At 45.1% G+C, this 22,563-nt stretch overlaps 1 protein-coding gene across 1 annotated transcript in view; it reads right to left on the bottom strand.

Moving 5' to 3' along the window:
* SCP2 (sterol carrier protein 2) overlaps nucleotides 1–22,563 on the bottom strand; it is a 73,570-nt gene that overhangs the window by 12,231 nt on the left and 38,776 nt on the right. Inside the window, exons 11-12 of the mRNA XM_082266407.1 lie at nucleotides 20,806–20,913; nucleotides 8,117–8,273 (exon numbers count right to left, since the gene is read on the bottom strand). Of these exons, the coding sequence (XP_082122533.1) occupies nucleotides 8,117–8,273; nucleotides 20,806–20,913 (265 nt within the window). The remainder of the gene's footprint in view (nucleotides 1–8,116; nucleotides 8,274–20,805; nucleotides 20,914–22,563) is intronic.

Raw genomic sequence — 22,563 nt, 5'->3', positions numbered from 1 at the left:
CTGAAAAGACAGACATTGCTTAATCATGTGGCAGTAATAAAGTGCGCTGATCACTGACCGTGAACATTACAGCCTCATACACTGTGGCAGGATTTTCTTTAAAAGTGAACTGTAAGCAACTTTACACATTTAAAGGGATACTAAAGCTTTGATTCTTATTATTTTTTTTTTTTTAAATAAACATATTTTACTTACCTGCTCTGGGCTCTGTAGCCCCTGTCCCCTTCTACTTGGGTTCCCCTATAGAAAGCAGCTCTATAGAACACAGACAGGGTGGCTCAGCCCCGCACCTCATCACAGAATTTGATTGACAGCAGCTGGATGGCTCCCACTGCTATCAATCTGCCCCCTGAGAAAGAGGAGAGTGGAAAGAGCTATTGCTCTTGTGCACATCGCTGGATCGAGACTGCGCTCAAATAAATATAGGTGGGGGGTATCCTCTAGCACAGAGGGTTATTTACCCTAATGCATTCATGTAAAAAAAACCTTCAGCCATTACAACCACTTTAAAGTACAAGTGCCACAAGGGGTCTGCCATTTATTGTATTCACTATAAAAAGTATTTTCTGTGCACCCCTCTGATCCTGGTTTCACTTTTCTTACTAAGGGTCAGATTTTGACACTAAAGCCACTGCTTTAATTCATTTCAGCTCATTCCTGCTGGCTTTCCCAAAATTTGAGCAGTGTATAGCCCTGCCAATACAGCTCTTTTCAACTAAAGTCCATTATTAGATTAAAGCGGTAGTATGCTCAATGTTTTTACTTTTACCTACAGGTAAGCCTATAATAAGGCCTATAATAATGTTTACCTGTAGGTACAATTAATATCTCCTAAACCTGCACAGCTTAGGAGATATTCGCCCTGTATGCAGCCGCTGACACTAGCGGCGCATGCGCTCTTATGGTCCGGCAGACCTTCAGAGTTCCTTGCCGGCTACTTGCCGGGAAGTGACTCATGCGTGCGTGGGAGTGACGTCATCGCGGCCACTCACAGCGCCGGAGCCGCGGAAACCGGAAGAGACGCCAAGGGAGCATGACAGCTCCTACAGCGGTGTCCGGGCTACCGTGTCAGGGCTTCGTTTTAAGGTATTTCAGAATGAGCTAGTATGCGATGCATGCTAGCTCATTATGCCTTTGTCTTGCAGGGTTTGTTTTTTTTTTGGCACTATACAACTGCTTTAATTCTTGTCGAAGAAGCCTGACAGAAAATTGCCAAACAGCACTTGTATCCAATCAAATGCAAGCACTCGTCAGCCAATAGATCAGCCAGCAGGCTCTGGCTGTCAGAATACAATAGCCTGGCTGAGGAGATCCATTCATCCATCCATCCATCCATCTCTCAGTAAAAACAAGGATCAGAGGGACATACAGAAGGGCATTCTGTAGAACAAAAGGTTAGCAGCAAACCTCTTTAGGTGTCCACTCTTGGTCACACCTTAGTCTTCTAGCTTAACCATTTGCCTACTGACCACTTCCACCTCCGTCCTGCCCCAGGCCAATTTTCAGCTTTCAGTACTGTCGCACTTTGAATGACAATTGCGTGTTCATGCAACCCTGTACCCAAACTAAATTTGTATCATTTTTTTTGAGAGGTTTTTTTTTGTGGTATTTTATCACCACTGGGTTTTTTATTTTTTGCTAAGCAAACCAAAAAAAAGACTGAAAATTTTGAAAAAGAAAAAAAAAAAAAAAGTTTTCTTAGTTTCTGTTATAAAATGTTGTAAATATGTAATTTTTCTCTTTCACTGATGCGCGGCACTGATAGGCAGCACCGATAAGCGGCACTGATAGGCAGCACCGATAAGCGGCACTGATAGGCAGCACCGATAAGCGCCAATGATAGGCTGCAACGATAAGCGCCAATGATAGGCTGCAACGATAAGCGCCAATAATAGGCAGCAACGATAAGCGCCAATAATAGGCAGCAACGATAAGCACCAATGATAGGCAGCAACGATAAGCACCAATGATAGGCAGCACTGATGGGGCTGCACTGATCATCAGGACATTGATGATCAGTGCCCCGATTGTCATTACAGATTTCCCCTGTGTGGATTTGCCCGTTTTGGCTCTCCTTTCCTTACACGCCATCAAACTGAGGGGAGGATTGCTGATAATCGGCAAATCCTGTTCACATTGTGATCAGCTGTGATTGGACTTAGCTGATCACATGGTAAAGAGCCGGCATGATTGGCTCTTTACCCAGATCACTGCTGATGCATACCACAGGGGGCACGCAGGAAGCGCAAGCACGGGAGAACTTTATAGGACGGTCTCTCAGCAAAGTGTGCCTGCGCTGAAGCCGTCATTTGGCTATAGCGCGGTTGTGAAGGGGTTAAAAATGTTTGGACTGACAGCTCAAAGCTGAAGTTTAATCGGATTATATTTTGCCTTCCCTGGTTCATACTTCTCCTCATCTAAGTTCTAATGAAATCTAAAAATAAAATCTGCTTCCATTTCTTGCCATAGATTAGATCCAGTGATCATGGCTGGAGGGAGGGGCTGAAAAAGTGCTGTGATTTTTTTCAGGAAGCAATATACAGCACTCTGTCAGCCACTCCCACCAGCCATAATCTGCATGCGTTGCATATAGAAGCACAGAGCCTCAGTACTCCTCCAAAGAGCCCTCAGCATTAATGCAAGCAGTAAGCTGGCTCTTGGGAGGAGTGATGCAAATATCAAAATACCTTGATGGGTGGATGTCAGTCTGAAGAAGGCGGGATGAATTTGCATAGCGACTGCTAAAGATAATGTCCACATGTGATGCTGAGCCTCAATGATTAAAAAACAAAACAAAATCCAAGCATAAAAAGGGGTGGGCCAGAGAGGGGCTGGAAAAGGGCATTGAGAAGCCATATACAGCACCCTGCCGGCTGCTCCCACCAGCCATAATCTGCATGCATTGCATATAGAAGCACAGAGCATTGATGCAAGCAGTAGGCTGGCTCTTGGGAGGAGTTATGCAAATATCAAAATAGCTTGATGGGTGGATGTCAGTCTGAAGGAGGCGGATGAATTTGCATAGAGACTGCTACAGATAATGTCCACATGTGATGCTGAGCCTCAGTGATTTAAAAAAACCGAAATCCATGAAATAAAAGGGGTCGGCCAGAGACAGCCAGGCATGAAAGGAAAGGGCTAGATGATGCTGGACATCCTCTAGGCAGAAAAAGAGGCAGGCTGAATCTGAAAGCCTCAAATGCACACTGTGAGAGAATTACAGTGTGCAGTGAAATCATAGTATGCAATTTCAGCATAGGAGAGGAATATGTACAATTGTGCAAGACTGAAGGGAAGGCAGCAGAGTTCAGCAAAAAGACACTAAAAATACGTGACTGTTCAATGTGAGAAGATGATTCCACAAAGACCTTACGTTACCTTCCACTAAGGTCAGCTTGGGACACACGGTGCTGCATACGGACAGCTCTAAGTAGTGAGCAGTAAGTGGATTAATTAGGGTAAAGGAAGATCACTGTGCAGATCAGGGTACCCCCTGTAGTGGGGGGCTCAGACTGATATCTTTCCGGCCGCACATAACAATTAATGTCAGCTTAATCTTTAACATTGGTGAGCTCTAGCAGCCGGTTCCCTGTCTTCATGTATTTTCAGGGCATGATGGATGCTGTCTGATCTCCTGAAATGGAAGAATGAAAACTCCTCCATCCCACCCCCTGTTCTCCAGTCTTCAGATTAGGAGTTGCCGCCAGTTCTACAATATTCATAGTCATAGAAGGGTCCTTTCACACGGGCTTTCTGCCGACGGACTCCATTTTGCTCAGCGGGGATCGATCCGCCGATCCCCGCTGAACAAGCGGATGACGGGTCCGTCTCCGCTTACTTTTACCGAGATAGAGCTGTCAGATCTCCGCTCTCCTCTATGGGAGATCGGATGAAACTGACCCTGTTTTCATCCAATCTGATCCTCCAGACTGATGGAAAATAGGATTTCCATCCCTCTGGATTTCACTGACAGGATCGGATCGGATAGCAGCGGGTGTCAGAGAACATGTCACCGCTGACATCCGCTGCTCCATAGGGATGCCTGGAGCGTCCGATCAGGGAAAAACTGACAGGGATCCGATCGGAAAGCCTGTGAGAAAGGGGCCTAACAAGAGAAAAAGATTGCAGCGCTATAAACGAAACTAAACACAACACAATGAAGAGACCAATGTCCAATATTTATCCACAAAAATTCATATCTGTGAATACAGTGTAACATAAATAAAAAAATTGTAAAAAATTGTTTAACAAAACCATGGGAAACAAGTGTGATGAAGTGTCCTTGAATTATAGGAGGTGTCCAGTCAGAAGATTAAAGTGCTCTAAGGCCCCTTTCACACAGTGAGTCCGTCAGGTGGATGACAGCTCTGTCTCCACGCTGTGTGCAGAGACACAGTAGTCAGGTCCCCGCTGTTCTCTATGGGGGAATCGGATGAGAATGGACCATCTGTCTGTTCTCATCTGATCCGATCCGTCCGGATCTGACGGATCAGATTGGATGTCAGCGGACATGTCTCCGCTGACATCCGATGCACCATAGAGATGCATGGGGCATCCGTTCAGATCCGCATGAAAAACGGACAGGCAGATCTGAACGGTCCGCCTGCGTGAAAGGGGCCTAAGGGTCCTTTCACACGGGCTTTCTGCCGGCGGACTCCATTTTGCTCAGCGGGTATGGATCCGCCGATCCCCGCTGAGCAGGCGGATGACAGGTCTGTCTCTGCTCACTGTGCAGAGACCGGCCTGTCAGATCCCTGCTCTCCTATGAGAGATCGGATAAAAACAAACCGCCTGTCTGTTTTCATCCGATCCTTTTTGATCTGAAATAGGGTTTCCATCCGCCCGGTTCTCACCGACAGGATCGGATAGCAGTGGGTGTGAGCAGAGATGTCTCCGTTGCTCCATAGGGGTGCATGGAGCATCCGATCAGGTCCGCCTGAAAAACTGACAGGCAGACCAGATCTGAGAAAAACTGAAAAACGCAGCTTTGTGGCGTATAATAAAGTTTTTGAGCCATAAGCTTTTGTAGGAGTATAGTTTTGCTAAAAAAAAGAAAAAAAAAGGCTGAAAAATGCTACTGCAAAAAACTGAAAAACTCTTTCTACAGCTTTCTACTGGCGTTTTGATAACGTCCAGTGTGCATGAGGCCTTTTTTTTTTTTACAAATAAATATTTGTCAATACATTGTAGAACCATCTTTCACTGCAATTACAGCTGCAAGTCCTTTAGAGGATGTCTCTACCAGCTTTGCACATCTAGAGAGTGACGTTTTTTCCCATTCTGCTTTGCAAATAAGCTTAAGATCTGTCAGATTGGATGGAGAGCGATTTTCAAGTCTAGCCACAGATTCTCAACTGGATTTAGGTCTGGACTTTGACTTTGGCTGGGCCATTCTAACACATATATATGCTTTGATCTAAACCATTCCATTGTAGCTTTGGCTGTATATTTAGGGTTGATGTTCTGCTGGAAGGTGAACCTCCACCCCAATCTCAAGTCTTTTGCAGACTCTAACAGGTTTTCTTCCAAGATTGTCCTGTATTTGGCTCCATCCATTGTCCCATCAACCCTGCTGAAGGAAAGCATCCCCACAACATGATGCTGCCACCACCATGTTTCACGGTGGGGATAGTGTGTTCAGGGTGATGTGCAGTGTTAGTTCTCCATCACACATAGCGTTTTGCTTTTAGACCAAAAATTTGGTTTCATCTGACCAGAGCACCTTCTTCCACTTGTTTGCAGTTTGCAAGAAGCCAAACATGACTTCTTTTGGCTTTCTTTCTACAATGGCTTTCTTCTTGCCACTCTTCCATAAAGACCAGATTTGTGAAGCGCATGACTAATAGTTGTCCTGTGGACAGATTCTCCCACCTGAGCTGTGGATCTCTGCAGCTCCTCCAGAGTTACCATGGGCCTCTTGGCTGCTTCTCTGATTAATGCTCTCCTTGCCCGGCCTGTCAGTTTAGGTGGACGGACATGTCGTCTTGGTAGGTTTTCCCCTACTCCTCTTTTCTGACTGTATTTCACTAGTTTTGCATTTGGCTAGGGTCAGTGTCACTACTGATAGCATGAGGCGATACCTGGACCCTATAGAGGTTGCACAGGCAGTCCAACTCCTCCAGGATGGCACATCAATGAGTGCCATTGCCAAAAGGTTTGCTGTGTTTCCCAGCACAGTCTCAAGAGCATGGAGGATATTCCAGGAGACAGGCAGTTACTCTAGGAGAGCTGGACAGAGCTGTAGAAGGTCCTTAACCCATCAGCAGGACCGGTATCTGCTTCTTTGTGGAAGGAGGAACAGGGTGAGCACTGCCAGAGCCCCACAAATTCACCTCCAGCAGGCCACTGGTGTGAATGTCTCTGACCAAACAATCAGAAACAGACTTCATGAGGGTGGCCTGAGGGCCCGACGTCCTCTAGTGGGCCCTGTGCTCACTGCCCGGCACCATGGAGCTCGACTGGCATTTGCCATTGAACACCAGAATTGGCAGGTCTGACACTGGCACCCTGTGCTTTTTACAGATGAGTGCAGGTTCACCCTGAGCACATGTGACAGACGTTAAAGGGTCTGAAGAAGCCGTGGAGAACGTTATACTGCCTGTAACATCGTTTAGCAAGACTGGTTTGGTGGTGAGTCAGTGATGGTCTAGGGGGGCATATCCATGGAGGGGCACGCAGACCTCTACAGGCTAGACAATGGCCCCCTGACTGACATTAGGTATCGGGATGAACTCCTTGGACCCATTGTCAGACCCTATGCTGGTGCAGTGGGTCCTGGGTTCCTCCTGGTGCACGACAATGCCCGGCCTCATGTGGCGAAAATATGAAGCCAGTTCTTGGAGGATGAAAGAATCAATACCATTGAATGGCCCCCATGCTCGCCTGACCTAAATCCAATAGAATACCTCTGGGACATTAGGTTTTGGTCCATCAGATGCTGCCAGATTGCACCTCAGTCTGTTCAGGAGCTCAGTGACGTCCTTGTCCAGATCTGGGAGGAAATACCCCAGGACATCATTTGTAGTCTCATAAGGAACATGCCCTGACATCGTCAGGCATGCATACAATCACATGGGGGCCATACAAACTACTGATTTGACTGATTACTATTTTGAGTTGCTGCAATGAAATTTCAGCAAAATGGACTAGCATGCTGCATCATTTTTGTCACTTTGATTTTTGGGGTGTCATTGAATTCAGCCCTCTGTAGGTTGATAATTTTAATTTCCAGCAAACGATGTGGCATACTTTCGTTCACAACACATTACCCAGTCCATATCAGTATAGATATCCAGCATGATATTTTTCCCCAATGGGATCTGATGTGTTTTCAAAGTGTTCCATTAAATATTTTGAGCATATATTTTACATTTTTTTTCCATTCATCCATGCATTTATTCATTCTCGAGAATTTAAAAAAAAAAAAAAACACACACACACACACACACTGTTTTTTTTTTTTTTCTTCCCCGAACAGGTGGGGTGAATAGTATATCAGTTGATCTCTCAGTGCAATGAATCAAGCCCTCCGAAAGGCCATATGTATTATACGTTCTATCCCAGATTGCTGCATTTCATTATTAAAAATCCAAATGAAATATAATGCTTTGAAATTGTATTTGCTAATTTGGATTTTTAATACAATTTAAGTGCAGAAATCCTGGATTGAAAAGAAAAAAAAAAAAAGTTGAGATATCCATATATAATGATATTTGTATTTGCACAATTTTAAGGAGGTTAAAAGAGTTTAAATCGGACAGATGCTGGTCACATGTTAAAAAGGCAATTCTGCTTCTCTGATAAACATTACCCACAATCCATCACTTCCTCACACCAACAGACCTGCGGTTATTTTCTGCAGGACTGCATTCATACATCCAGGCTTTCACACACAATGCAGACATGATAAAACCACAATGGGGCTGCTGTCGCCTCCTCCCAGCCGATGATCAGTGAGAACACGCACAGGAATGGCAAAGGTTAATCTGCATAAGCTGCATCCAAATACACAAGTCTTATATAATTGATAGAAGGGATAACAGCAGTACATCCTAGATTACATTGATCCACCAATCACAGGGCATAGAAAACTGATTGAGGAGTACAGTCGGCTCACCTGGGCTCTGCATCCTGGAATCCCATCTTGTATAAGGTGACCACCACGGCTCCCCCGAGTCCAATGTTGTGTTGCAGGGCTAGCTTGGCTCCAGGAACTTGTCTTTTACCGGCCTGACCTCTGAGCTGCCAGCAGAGTTCTGCACACTGAGCCAGGCCTGTGTACAGAGGGGAGAGAGAGAAGAGTGTCAGTGCTCTGCTTCCGGCTCTTCACCGCACTCTGCTGGACACAATGTGCAACTGTCATATTAACCCCTTCTTCACAAAATCTAGGATCCCTACTACAAGCACTCACTAATGATGATCAAATGGAAATAAAATTTGATAAATAATACGTGCAACAGTGTATAACCTTCCAAAAATGTAAATAAAATATATACTGTAAAGCTGGTCATATGCTTCTTTCAGACAAATGTTTGTATGGATATTCACAAAAAAATTCTCATTATTACATTCAATGGCATGATAAATGTCATTCAAAGTACTGTAAAAAATGTTGGTTTTTAACATTCGACTTAATAGTGAATGGACTTTGCAAAAAAAAAAAAAAAATTCCATTCAAGAAAAATGTTCTCATCACTCTGGTCAGAAATAAACATTGATTTTACCCCACTAACCATTAGAAAATCTTAAAATTAAAAATTTCAAAACAGAGTTCTACTAGAGTATGGCTGTTACAATGATAAAATGGTCAACTAGTTATCATGAGAGTGCCAAAATATAGTGATCAATCCATCCGAACAGTATAGGTAACGCTGTATAGTGTGTGTGAGTGTAGAATATACAGTATCTCACAAAAGAGAGTACACCCCTCACATTTTTGTAAATATTTAATTATATCTTTTCATGTGACAGCACTGAAGAAATTACACTTTGCTACAATGTAAAGTAGTGAGTGTACAGCTTGTATAATAGTGTAAATTTGCTGTCCCCTCAAAATAACTCAACACACAGCCATTATTGTCTAAACCGCTGGCAACAAAAGTGAGTACACCCCTAAGCGACAATGTCCAAATTGGGCCCAATTAGCCATTAGCACAGTGGCCAGGACCATACAAAGCAGAAAACAAAACAAAGAGAGCGCACACCGCCCTAGTGTAACACCATTTCATTGGTCTTCAGGTCTCAACCCGGAAGAAGGAGGCCACGCCTCCGATACATTGTCCTTAGCAACCCCATGAATGTCATGTCCTGGGTCCTGATCGGGGATCTCCCCTCTGTGTAACCGAATTGCCGGCTACAGTATCCGGCTCTTGCAGAGTGTGTAGCGGCAGCTGGACCGTGCGCAGGCGCACCGCATTGAGTTACCTTGAGTCATCCGAGGTGGTTGGCTTAGCCGGATGTTATCCACTTACTAGTGCGGGAACAAACAGCTGAGCCGCCGGCAAGAAGGAGAGTACCCTGTATACATCATATCGGGGGATATCATTTCCATGCATGACATTACACTTGTTTGTGAGTACCTGTTTTTATGGCTTTAATAATTTTCATTAAATGGTGTTACACTAGGGTGGTGTGCGCTCTCTTTCTTTTGTTTTCTGCTTAGTTTCTCTGCCTCACATCCCATGGAGGGTTAAGGGAGCTGCCACGTTTTTTCTTAAGTGTTTCACCACTGCCCATACTACAAGGTTCCCCAGCTTGAGAAATAATCTCCAGGATCTGCGCAGGGACTGGTAATGTGTTTCTCTTTTGTGCCAAGACCATACAGCAGTTTACCAGGACAGGTTCCACTCATAATAGGCCTCGCCATGGTCGACCAAAGAAGTTGAGTGCACGTGCTCAGCGTCATATCCAGAGGTTGTCTATGGGAAATAGAGGTATGAGTGCCGCCAGCATTGCTGCAGAGGTTGAAGAGATGGGGGGGGGGGGGTGTCAGCCTGTCAGTGCTCAGACCAGACGCCGCACACTGCATCAAATTGGTCTGCATGGCTGTCGTCCCAGAAGGAAGCCTCTTCTAAAGATGATGCACAAGAAAGCCCACAAACAATTTGCTGATGACAAGCAGACTAAGGACATGGATTACTGGAACCATGTCCTGCGGTCTGATAAGTTTAAGATAAACATATTTGGTTCAGATGGTGCCAAGCATGTGTGGTGGCAACCAGGTAAGGAGTACAAAGACAAGTGTGTCTTGCCTCAGTCAAGCATGGTGTTGGGAGTGTCATGGTCTGGGGCTGCATGAGTGCTGCCCGGCACTGGGGAGCTACAGTTTATTGGGGGAACCATGAATGCCAACATGTACTGTGACATACTGAAGCAGAGCATGATCCCCTCCCTTTGGAGACTGAGCCGCAGGGCAGTTTTCCGACATGATAACGACCCCAAACACATCTCCAAGACGACTACTGCCTTGCTAAAGAAGCTGAGGGTAAAGGTGATGGAGTAGCCAAGCATGTTTCCAGACCTAAACCCTATTGAGCATCTGTGGTCCATCCTCACACGGAAGGTGGAGAAGCACAAGGTCTCTAACTTCCACCAGCTCTGTGATGTCATGATGGAGGAGTGGAAGAGGACTCCAATGGCAACCTGTGAAGCTCTGGTGAACCCCATGCCCAAGAGGGTTAAGGCAGTACTGGAAAATAATGGTGGCCAAACAAAATATTGACAATTTGGGCCAAATCTGGACATTTCCAATTAGGGATGTACTCACTTTTGTTGCCAGCGGTTTAGATATTAATGGCTGTGTGTTATTTTGAGGGGACAGAAAATTTACACTGTTATACAAGCTGTACACTCACTACTTTACATTGTAGCAAAGTGTCATTTCTTCAGTGTTGTCACATGAAAAGATATAATAAAATATTTACAAAAATGTGAGGGGTGTACTTACTTTTGTGACTTCGGCTCAGGTACGGTCAACGCTGGGAATGTTTCTACTTTCACTCTTTTTCTTAAAGAAAGTCAAGATACAAAGTTTTCTTTTAAAAAAAATAAATAAAAAAAATCACAAAGGGCAGAGCCCCGACCAAAATACAGCAAAAATATGGTGTCAGCACCAACATAACCAACATAGGTAAAACAATGGGCACATAAGCACTAGAACAGAAAATGAACATATAAACACCAAAACTTTCATAGTGGTCAATTAGGCTCAATTCACACGTATGCGTTTTCTGATGCTTTTTGCAGAAATGCACTACAGTCACATTTATGTTTTTCAGCCACTGTATTTTGGAAAAGGTCAGGGAATTTTTTTTAAATGCAAAACAGTGCTTTTTTGGGTTCAATAGACTTCAGAGAAGCTGCAGAAAAGGTTTTTGCTGCGATTTGCATTTTTTAATTTGCCCAACAACAAAATTGGGCAAAAAAAAAAAAAAAAGGTATATAAAATGCAAAATGCAAATCACGGCAAAATCGAGTGTGCATAAAAACGCACAGCAAAAAGCACTGCGGAAACACATCAAAAGCAAACTGAATAGGTGTGAACTGTGCCTAATGCCACCCAAGCATGTTGGCAGGGTGCACATATAAAGCGTAAAAACTGGGTCTAGCCCCAACCATTAGAGCAACTAAGCCAAAAATTAAAATGTAAGAGGAGAGAAAGGGGGACCTAGTTGGAAAACAGGGAAGTATATCTCAAAAGGAAGAAGAGACAAAGAAACAGAATAAAGAAGAGGAAGCCCAAAGAGTAAGCCTGCAGAGTAATCTCGATCGAGGAAGCCCTGAGCAGAATAGAAAGAATCTCTACAGTTTTATATTTATATAACTGGCCCACGGCTCCCATTCCTAAACCGCTGTATGGAATCAATAAGCTTGCTTGCCACGTGCTCATTGAGCATAATCCAGGAAACCTTGCGCCTGAACAAAGGAATATGAACTGAGGGGTTCTTCCAGGATCAAGCTATGTCAAGTTTGACAGCTAGCAACATAAAATCAACTTTTGTTTTGATTGAGCTATACTGTCAACCTGTTCATTCAGTAGGGCAATTAGGGTAGGGTAATTGTGGAATGGACGTTTCCGTGACCTTCCGTATTAACACAATGACCTTGTTCCACACAAATGTTGTTTTAACACAATGACCCTGGGTTCTAGGGCATTCCCACCAAATATGAAACATGGTTTCAAGAAAGTGACAACCCCAAAAACAGGAGGGCGAGGAGGTCGGGAATAGCCTCTCAAGACATGTCGGGACCATATACCATATGGTGAGGCCCTTAACACTTGCCTCCACCAAAGATATTCAGTATACCTTTGTAGGGGGAATGAAAGGAGGAATGCCAATGGTCTAGGTCTTTCTTCGAAGCTAAATCCGAGTTCCACGCTTGCATATAAGTTAGTTTTACAGTGGAATCAAGCAAGAGGCAGTGGATAATAAAAATCACCCCCCCCCCCCCCCCCAGACCATCATCCTGTGTACACCAACTCTCATAAGGGGTCACTTTAGGGTCCCTAAATACAGACGGGCCTTTTGACTGAAGGACATTAGAGATTAGGTAAAATCCAAAGGTTTCCGGTGCAGGCATCTTCAGTCGTGACTTTCAATGTGTTAAAGTTAACAACGGGCCACTGGGAAGTGACCAATGCGGTACAGACCCTTGTTAGGCCACCAGTGGAAAGCTTCTGAAACTTGAACGGGGGAGAAGCACTGGGTATTGAAAAGGTGGGCCAGTGGGGAAAAAGATGAGACCAGATTGGTATTATGTGACACCGGCACCGCTGGGATGTGGGCTCAGGGACGGTCGCTACTGGGTTTGGAGCACAGGGACGGTCCCTGCTGTGATTGAGGCACAGGGAGGGTCTCCGCTGGGATTGGGGCCCAGGGGCGGTCTCCGCTGGGATTGGGGCCCAGGGGCGGTCTCCGTTGGGACTGGGGCCCAGGGACAGTCTCCGCTGGGATTGGGGCCCAGGGACAGTCTACACTGGGATTGGGGCCCAGGGACAGTCTACACTGGGATTGGGGCCCAGGGACAGTCTCCGCTGGGATTGGGGCCCAGGGACAGTCTCCGCTGAGATTGGGGCCCAGGGACAGTCTCCGCTGGGATTGGGGCCCAGGGACAGTCTATGCTGGGATTGGGGCCCAGGGACAGTCTATGCTGGGATTGGGGCCCAGGGACGGTCTCCGCTGGGATTGGGGCCCAGGGACAGTCTCCGCTGGGATTGGGGCCCAGGGACGGTCTCCGCTGGGATTGGGGCCCAGGGGCGGTCTCCGCTGGGATTGGGGCCCAGGGGCGGTCTCCGCTGGGATTGGGGCCCAGGGGCGGTCTCCGCTGGGACTGAGGCCCAGGGATGGTCTCCGCTGGGACTGGGGCCCAGGGATGGTCTCCGCTGGGACTGGGGCCCAGGGACAGTCTCCGCTGGGATTGGGGCCCAGGGACAGTCTCCGCTGGGATTGGGGCTAATCCTTGACAAGAGTTTTTCATGTTTTGAATCAAAGTTTAGTTCTTATCTTTGTTAGGAAATAAAGAACTCTGACCTTATAAAAAAAGAAACAATTTTATCAGTTTACTCTAGTGGATCAAATCTATGTTGTTGATTTATCTCTGGTATCTGATCTGTGTCAGAGGGAAAACTAAGAGAGGAGTGTGAAGTTCAAGGTACGCAGTGTAAAGTCTCCCTGCCGCCATCTGTCACACAGATAAAAAAGGAGAGCAAACTCCATAATATCATATATATGAGCAGATAAGAGATGGACCTGGCCACAGTCTCAGGCATTGCTTACACCCTATCTGCCCTTTCACACATATATTTATGTGCAAAGTGTGCATGGTATTTGTAAGTCAAGGCCTGTTTATGTGCTCTGCATTATTTATAGACTTATACCTTTATGCCAATAATGTCATCTAATGTAAAAGAAGTAGGCTGCTTACAATGAGAGATGTACGGTATAAATCACTTAAAGTGTATGTAAAGCCCAACAATGAACTCTTATTTGCACCCCTTTAGTCTGTTAAAAAGCACTTCGTTTTTTGGATAAAGAAACCTTCTTATCTTGTCCGAAATTCAGAGCAGTCCTATGTTTTCCACAAGTCTTGTGCGATCTCAAAGACCCTTTCTAGTACTTATCCTAGACTACAGAATGATTAGCCTTTATGAAATAGACATCAGGGACTGGAAGTCGTTGAGTAGTTTAGTAAAAAAACAATGGGAGGGATGACAACACTCCACAAGAATAGTGTGTGTTGTTAGACCAAAACAGGGATCAAGAGTTGAGATAATTTTTGGGCAGATCAAAGGGATAAACCATGGGGAAAGGTGCATGTATAGCACAGATGTACTGAATATGTGTTTTTATTTAATTCAGCCTTGGCATATGCGGTATTAAAACAATTTAACACTTTACACTGATTGTTTAAATGGAAGAAAAATCTAAATATGCGGTCCAGGACCTGATGCATTCTGTGCTACCCCTCTCCATTATATTATACCTGTTGGGTTCTTAGTGCTCAGCAGGAACCCCATGGGATAGCTCAAAGGGCACTGGCTTCGCTCCTCCTCCCTTATTCCAGGTCACCATTGGACTTTACAGTTTGTATTATCCCCCAAAAACAAAATTTACCATTGGTGACTTGGGCTCAGGACTCTGCACACTGCTGCCTCTAAAGATCGCCACTCTTCCTGACCATTCAGCCTATGTGAAGAGGACCGGACCATGGCTCCAAGCTACTCTTCCAAGTGCTAAGTCACATGTGTCAAACACAAGGCCCGGGGGCTGAATCCGGCCCTCCAGGCCATTTCATGTGGCCCTCACATCTCTACTGCAGCTGCAGACGAGCTCCAGCCCTCTTCCAGATCCTGTACTTTCCAGTATTGCCTCCAGCTTCTTCCTGGCATCAGCACAAGGCAACGGGGGTGCACTGTGATGTAAGGGAGGGTGGGGGACTTAACTTCTGATGGTGGAGAGGCTCTTGACGTCTTATGTAAGGGTAGGGAACGCTCTGGACATCTAGTCTTACAGATTCAACCGGCCCTTTTCAGAGCAATCATAATGCTGATGCGGCCCGTGATTAAATTGAGTTTGACACCCCTGTTCTAAGTGTATGTTATGTCACTGTGGTATTTAGTGGGAATACCACTAAATACAATTTAGTTTGGAAGGACATTATGGATGGATTTTCTGGGAATGTTTATTTGATGGAGTATGTGCCTTTAAAGTGGCAGTAAAGGCATAAGGTTTTTTTTTATCTTAAAGCATTCATTGCATTAAGGTAAAAAAAAAAACCTTCCATGATCAGCCCCCCCACCCCCCACCTTTATCCTAAAATCTTGAGTTCCAGTACTGTACAGTGCTGCTCTCTTCCTTTATTCACAGAGGCAGCAGTGGAAGCCATTGGCTCCTGCTGCTGACAATTAAATCCTATAAGTAGAGAGTAGGGTAGAGCCATGTGTGTCTATGGCGGAGCACAACCTGGTTCACACACGCATGAGTGCCCCCTCAGCAGCAGGCTTGATGAGAAGGGGCACTCGGAGAGGAAGAGGAGGGAACAGCACTGGTGGGGGACCCCAGAAGAGGAGGATTGTGGCAGCTCTGTGCAATACCACTGCACAGAGCAGATAAGTTGAACGTTTATTATTTTATTTTGCATAAAAGCCTTTAAAATTGCTTTATAGCTACACCTTGAATTTAACTTGGTTAGACATTTGCTAAAATTTGGAGTAATATAAAAAAAAAAAAAGGCAACAAAAATGTGCCCATTGAACTTAAGTGCGTATTCTCTATTTAAATTGTTACTATTGCCCCTTTGTGCTATCTATCCTATGAGCAGTGTTGGGGGTAACTAGTTACAAAGTAACGGATTACAGTAACTACACTACTTTACTAGGCTATAGGAACGCGCTTTCCTGCGTTACCCAAGCCGTGCGATACAATCATTATTTCGAAGAATAGAGAGGGATGAAGTTTATGACTTTTTGTTGCACTTTATGTTTTATTCTGTTTTTTCAGGTTTTGTTCTCATGTTTCCCAAAGCCTGTATTTATACAATAAACTCTATGCAGAAAGAGTGTCATGTATCTTCTTCTACACGGTCAATTAAGAAAGAGGAAAGTAAAGTAATAAGTAGTGAAGTTACTTTTCAAATGCAGTAAAGTAATCTCGTTACAATTTACAGAAGTAACTAGTAACTAGTTACATTTTTTGAGTAACTACCCCAACACTGCCTATGAGCAATAGAATGCCTTGTATAAAGCAGAACACAATAAACGAATTATTGAGCTAGGGTTTTCTGGTTCAGGCCATGCTGACACCCATCTTGGTATAATTTAGGGGTATATGGACATTATAATAAGCAAACTTATCTCTTTAGGGAGGAATGTAACTTTTCTACCACCATGTACAGTAAATGGCCACTGTAGATACAAATAATGCACAGGAGCGTTCAACCTCAGGGTTCACAATTTACATTAAACAATTAGTTTATGAATATCTAAGTAAATTGATTGTATTACCCAAAGTAACCAGCTAAAATGTACCATTTATTCTGCGTCAATCCTTTATTAAAAGGCAAGACCTATATATAAAATGTAACTTTTTCACAGAATATTATAAAATATAAAAGGAAGTGGAAGGCCCCAAAAGGACTTTGTGAGCATAAACATTCATTCAGTAATGCACAAGGAAAGAAGATGCTATGATCTCCATTTGTACTGTCCAACTGCTTGCCTATGGACAATCCTGAAAGCATCTGTAGTTGGCATGAGGACTTATGACCCTTATGATAGAAAAACAGAACTACAGAGCATGCAGAAGCAAAATCAAGTTAAAGATACTTATTTAAGCTTATTAGGAGTGAACAAAGACACTGTGTGTTCAGTGCAGATGTCTAATGACATAAGAACCTAGTAATGGTAAGAGAAAAGCAAGTCGTGTAGATACACGAGGGATTAAACTCTGTATAAATACTTGGTGTATATCAAGTCTAAAAAAAACCACCACCCCAACACCAAAACCCCCCAACAACTCAGGACATCTGGATCATCTGTAGAGCGGCCTGCTTTTGTTACAATAAAAACTATAAGAAATTGTAACCACCCTGGGGTCAAATGAAGATTTGAGGGAAAGAATCTGTCTGCCGGCCGTGAAAGAAATTTGATCGTGTACCCTGATCGAATGATTTCCTGAACCCATTTGTCCAGAATTCGGAGCAGCCAAGGTTGGAGGAAACCACGCAAACGTCCCCCCACCCCTGAAATGGGTGAGGGCGCCCCTTCAGGCAGAGGCGGACTGAGCCGCCGCACCAGCTTGGCCGGATTTTCGTTTGCCGGCCCAGGGCTTCCTCTGGCCACCCTGGCCCTTGAAGGGTTTACCCTTGTTCTGTGCCTTGAAGGGACGAAAGGACCCCTGATTAGGTTTAAAGGCGGGACTCCGCTTGCCGCGAAAAAACTTACCCTTAGGATTCTGGGGCAGCAGAGTGCTCTTTCCCCCAGTGACTCCTTTAACCAATTCATCCAGTGAGTCTCCAAAAAGGCGAGACCCCGCATAGGGAATATCAGCCACCATCTTTCTGGATTTCTGGTCAGCCGACCAGCTTTTTAACCATAATCAATCAACGGTTAATCACCGCGACACCTTAAAGGCGTGCAGCCAATGGGGCCTCATTTAAGGCCGCATCGCACAAATACATGACAACCTTGATAAATCTGGTCCACCATCTCCACGGTAGTGGGGGGGGGGGGGGGGGTCAGAATCAGCCACAAGGGTGCGTCTGAGCACCTTAGTCCAATCCGCCACAGCCTGAGCCACCATAACAGAAGCAAAAATAGGCTTTAGCATGGAACCCGCCACCACGTAAGCATGGCGGGCAAGAGATTCCAGCCTCCTATCCGTTGGATCCCGGAATACTGGAGAATCTTCGGTAGGAACCAGAGTAGCCTTGTTTAATCTGGCTACGGTGTGATCCACTTGAGGAGCCACACACCAGTGTGCAACCATAGTAGAAGCAAAAGGGTAGAGAAGTTGAAACTTTCTAGGCACCGTGAAGGTGTGTTTCAAATTGCGCCATTGCTCATTCACTGTGTGATGAAACTCAGCGGGGCAAGGAAAAACCTGCGCCGTCTTGCGGGTCCTGTGTGTACCAAAAGAGGACACAATGCCCGGAGGATTGGGCTCATCCTCTAAATTTAGTGTTTCTTTTATGGCAAGAATCAGCGCATCCATAGCCGCGCGTTCCTCGGGCGTCCCAGGGGGGGATTCATCCACCCCTGCAACCTCCGCCTCCCCCTCAGACTCTTGCGGGTCCAGAGAAGAGCGAGACCCTGAAAAGGGCACGCTACCAACAGCAACCATGTCATCAGAATTAGAAGAAAAAGAAATCCTAGGCCTTTTTCTAGCAGCACGTTCAGTCATCAGCACATCCATTTTGGACACCAAAGTCGCCAATACAGCAGCCAAATTAGTCAGGGCAGAGGATTCAGAGGAACCTGAATCCCCCACCAAAGCTGAAGGGAATTTGCTGTCCTGGGATTCCATTGCAAAAAAATGATCACTTTTTTTGTTGTAAGGTACTGGCCCTTTAAGCACGCCGCGGACCCCCGCAGCACACCGCTACAATGACTGCAAACACAGACCCCCCGCAGGGACAAACTGAAGCCAGGAAGGATTGCACAAGGAAGGAAAGAAAGGACAGCAGAACAGAGCCCCACAAGTGTGTTACCACCGCAGTCGGTCGCTCCTGAGTGAAGGAAGGAAGTGATGTCACCAGAGACTGAATAGGCTGCAGGCTAAGGAAAAATGGATGCCCATGTAAAGTAATGGGAGGCTTCGGCAAAATGGCCGCCAACATGTGCTCGGAACAATCGTTTGCCACACACAAGATGGCGCCGCAAGGCGCCAAAATACACTACATACCATGCTGTATAAGCGTCCATAGTGAAGCCAGACATGCTGCCCACACCTAAAATGGCGGACCAGCGGCTTTTAGCCCCGCAGCGGTCGCCGCACGTGTCTGTACCTCCAAGCACCCTAAGTGACACAGGAGAGGGACCCCCAAAAATCCACACAGCGCTGGCTGTGAGAGAAAAAACCCCCGCAGGGACTGGGATCAGGGAGCCCAAAAACGCACAGACATAGGGGACACCACAGACACACAGGACTGCCGACCCCAGACAGAGGCCCCACACAGAGTGTACTTACCTGTACGCGATGGCGTGGGGTGCCTCATATCAACGGGAAACCGCCCGCCCTCAGATGACAGGGGAGTGCCGTCAACCAGAAATCGCAGGACACCAGCAGAGCACGGACGAACCGTGCATGTGTCTAGTGAGGTAGTCACCTCACATGCTGCATCCCTGAGGACAGGGATGGGTCGTTTGCGAGGCCAGGGCGAACACATAGCCTGCTAAACACTCGATGGCGGGCTGGGATTCCATCTGACCCTCTGTCCTGGAGAACCAGGATGACCAGTCCGATTCCCAGCTCCGCAAACGCCGTCTTCATCCGAAGATCCGACTAACTAACGCTGACAAAATAAAACAGCTAGCAATGCAAAGAAAAAAAAGATATTTGCAGAAAATAAATCATAAAATAGAAGAAGAAGGCTGAGACTGTAGCCCCAGCACAGGGAAGCCTATCTACTCCTGAACTAGGCAGAAGACAAACTGAATTGGGATGGCTATTGCAGGGGGGTATTGGACCAGTGGGACAGCCCCCATGGGTGTGACTATGTAAATGCTTTGTTCTTAACAAGTCTTATGCCTAGCTACTCCTGCGGAGAGGAAGTCAATACCCATTGGTGAAGACTGTATGAGTGGGCGGCGACTGTCGGAGGACGTAAGAGAAAACTGACAGGCACACCTGATCAGAAAGCCTGTGTGAAAGGGTCCTAACAGATGAGCACACCACATTTCACAGTTCTGCATTCTTCCTGCATTGATTTCCTTTTTGCAGCTGAAAAGGAATTTGGTGCTCGAAGACTTTCCTTTGTCAGGTGATTGCAGGTCTAAACGGGGGGAAAAAGCTAATTAACTTCAAGCAGCAGTCTCTGACTTTGGGTCCCGCTATGACGGAGGTATCTGCACTCAGGGCTACTAATCCAACATATATGCCATTTGTACTGGCCCATGGGTTAATGGGTTAAATGAACCCCAAGCCTACCCTGTTGCCAAGCACTGGTTTAAAAATAAATAAATAAATAAATAAAAAAAAAAAATCAAACTGGAGCTGGGCTTTGAAGCTGAATTCTAGGCACAAAAATATATATTCCGCAATAGTAACAAAGAATATAATTTCACTTGTGTGCAGTAAAATTCCTTTACAAAACCAGATATTGCCTTTTAAAAGTAACAGTGACTTCATTGCTCTGCTGTACACAGTCTACACAGAGGGCGGAGCTCTGGAAGGGACCAATCAGGCCTCACCCACTACAGCAGGGATCTATGGCCCTCCAGCAGTTGCGGAACTACACGTCCCATGAGGCATTGAAAAACTCTGACCTTCACAGACATGATGAGAATTGTAGTTTCTGAACAACTGGAGGGCCATAGTTTGGAGACGCCTGCACTAGAGTCTGTCTGCGAAAAACTACAGGAGGGGGTGAATACAAGACCAATCACCTTGCAACAAGAGAAAAGCAATGATTACAGTGATCTTTATTACAGGAAGCTCCGTCACAGAGGCTACATTTCACACTGGATAAGTGAACAGATCTGGAAGAAACCCCAAGATTCAAACAAGAACACAAATGTCATACACATATTACTCCTCTCACATGAACAGACAGACAATTAACTTTTCCACATTGCCATTCATATCTGACCTGTTGCTCCCAGAGGATGTCCCTTGGAGATTAGTCCACCGCTTGGATTGATGACCCACTGACCTCCATACGTATTGTCTCCTCTGTCAATCAATTCCCCAGCATGTCCTTCAATGAAATCACACAGTATTTAATTAAACCATCCTAGCATTACAAGTCCATGTCCATTTTATGTCATCATTTTTAAAATGTATTTTTTTTTTTTTACAAATGCCCAAAGTAGAACTTAAAACTTTGCAGTCTATCCCATCTTCAGTCTATTACGAATGCTGTTGCAGACTCATCTACCTTGCCAACTGCTCAGTGTCCATCACCCCTCTCAGCCAATCCTTGCACTGGCTTCCCTTTACCCAACAAATAAAATTCAAAATTTTAACAACATACAAAGTCATTTACAACTCTGCCCTGTGCTACATCACTAATCTTGTCTCCAAATATCACCCAAACCGTCCACTCTGCTCCTCCCAGAAGCCCCTGCTCTATAGCTCCCTTGTCTCCTCCTTCTGTGCTCGTCTCCAGGACTTCTCCAGAGCCTCTACCATCCTCTGGAACTCCTTACCCCAATCTGTCCAGGTATCTCCTGCTCTGTAAACTTTTAGACAATCCCTATAAACTCATATCTTCAGGGAGACCTATCACACCTTCAGCTAACAAACTAACTAACTGCATCTTTTGGTTCTCCCACCAGTTCACCTCTTACAGTCAATATCTTTTGTTCCACTTGCCCCTCCTTATTAGATTGTAAGCTCCCAGGAGCAAGGCCCTCCTAACCCTCTTGTATTAATTTGTATTGTTTCTGCATTGTCTTCCTTATATTGTAAAGCACTGCACAAACTGTTGGCGCTATATAAATCCTGTATAATTATAATAACAATAAGGATGATGATGTGTAAAATATGCATAATTATAAAATGGACATGAAAAGTCAAATATTACAACAGGGTTCTGTGTGTAGAATATATGCTGGCAGTAGTAATTATCCAATAGAACACACCAAAACAACTACTATCGAAAAACAATGTGATTAACAATTCATGATAAAGCGGGAATATATGCTAAATGCACAGGCTATGTCAAGGATTGGCCTTACTGCCTGCTGCAGATCTGATAAATAAATTAACATATTATCTGTGTACAAAGAAATTCTCCTCCAATGTGCCCACCTTTATACGACCAAACAAAGAAATTCTCCTCCAAGGTGCCCACCTTTATACGACCAAAACAAAGAAATTCTCCTCCAAGGTGCCCACCTTTATACGACCAAACAAAGAAATTCTCCTCCAAGGTGCCCACCATTATACGACCAAACAAAAGGGTTGGTCTTATAATTTTGGCAAGAGGTTCAGAGACTAAAGCAAACACAACTACCATTGTGTACGTTTCGTAGTCTTTTCTATTTAGGTCAGTGGAAGAGTGGCATTACCTGCTGGCTCTCAGATTGAACTTTTTTGTTTCAGTTCAATATTTTAGCCCTTCGGCTCATATCTACTGCTTTTGATTCCTTTTAAGTCTGACAAAGAGCATTCATATTACTATTTTTTTACAATTAGATTTTGTTTGTAAGCATCTGGCTATCACCTCCTTATATCTAGCTTGTTGGCACTGATTCTGGATGAGAAGACCTGGCTTGCCATCTGTATTCCAATTCATCTCAGTGGCGTCCAGAAGGATTGAGGTCAGGGCTCTGTGCAGGCCACTTGAGTTCCTACATACCAAACTCATCCAGCCATGTCTTCATGCAGCTGGCTTTGTGCACAG

This window comes from Pelophylax lessonae (genome assembly GCF_965119305.1).
Source record: "Pelophylax lessonae genome assembly, chromosome: 8".
Lineage (NCBI taxonomy): Eukaryota > Metazoa > Chordata > Amphibia > Anura > Ranidae > Pelophylax > Pelophylax lessonae.
The sequence above is the reverse complement of the archived record's forward strand: the minus strand, read 5'-3'. Positions and strand labels throughout refer to the sequence as shown.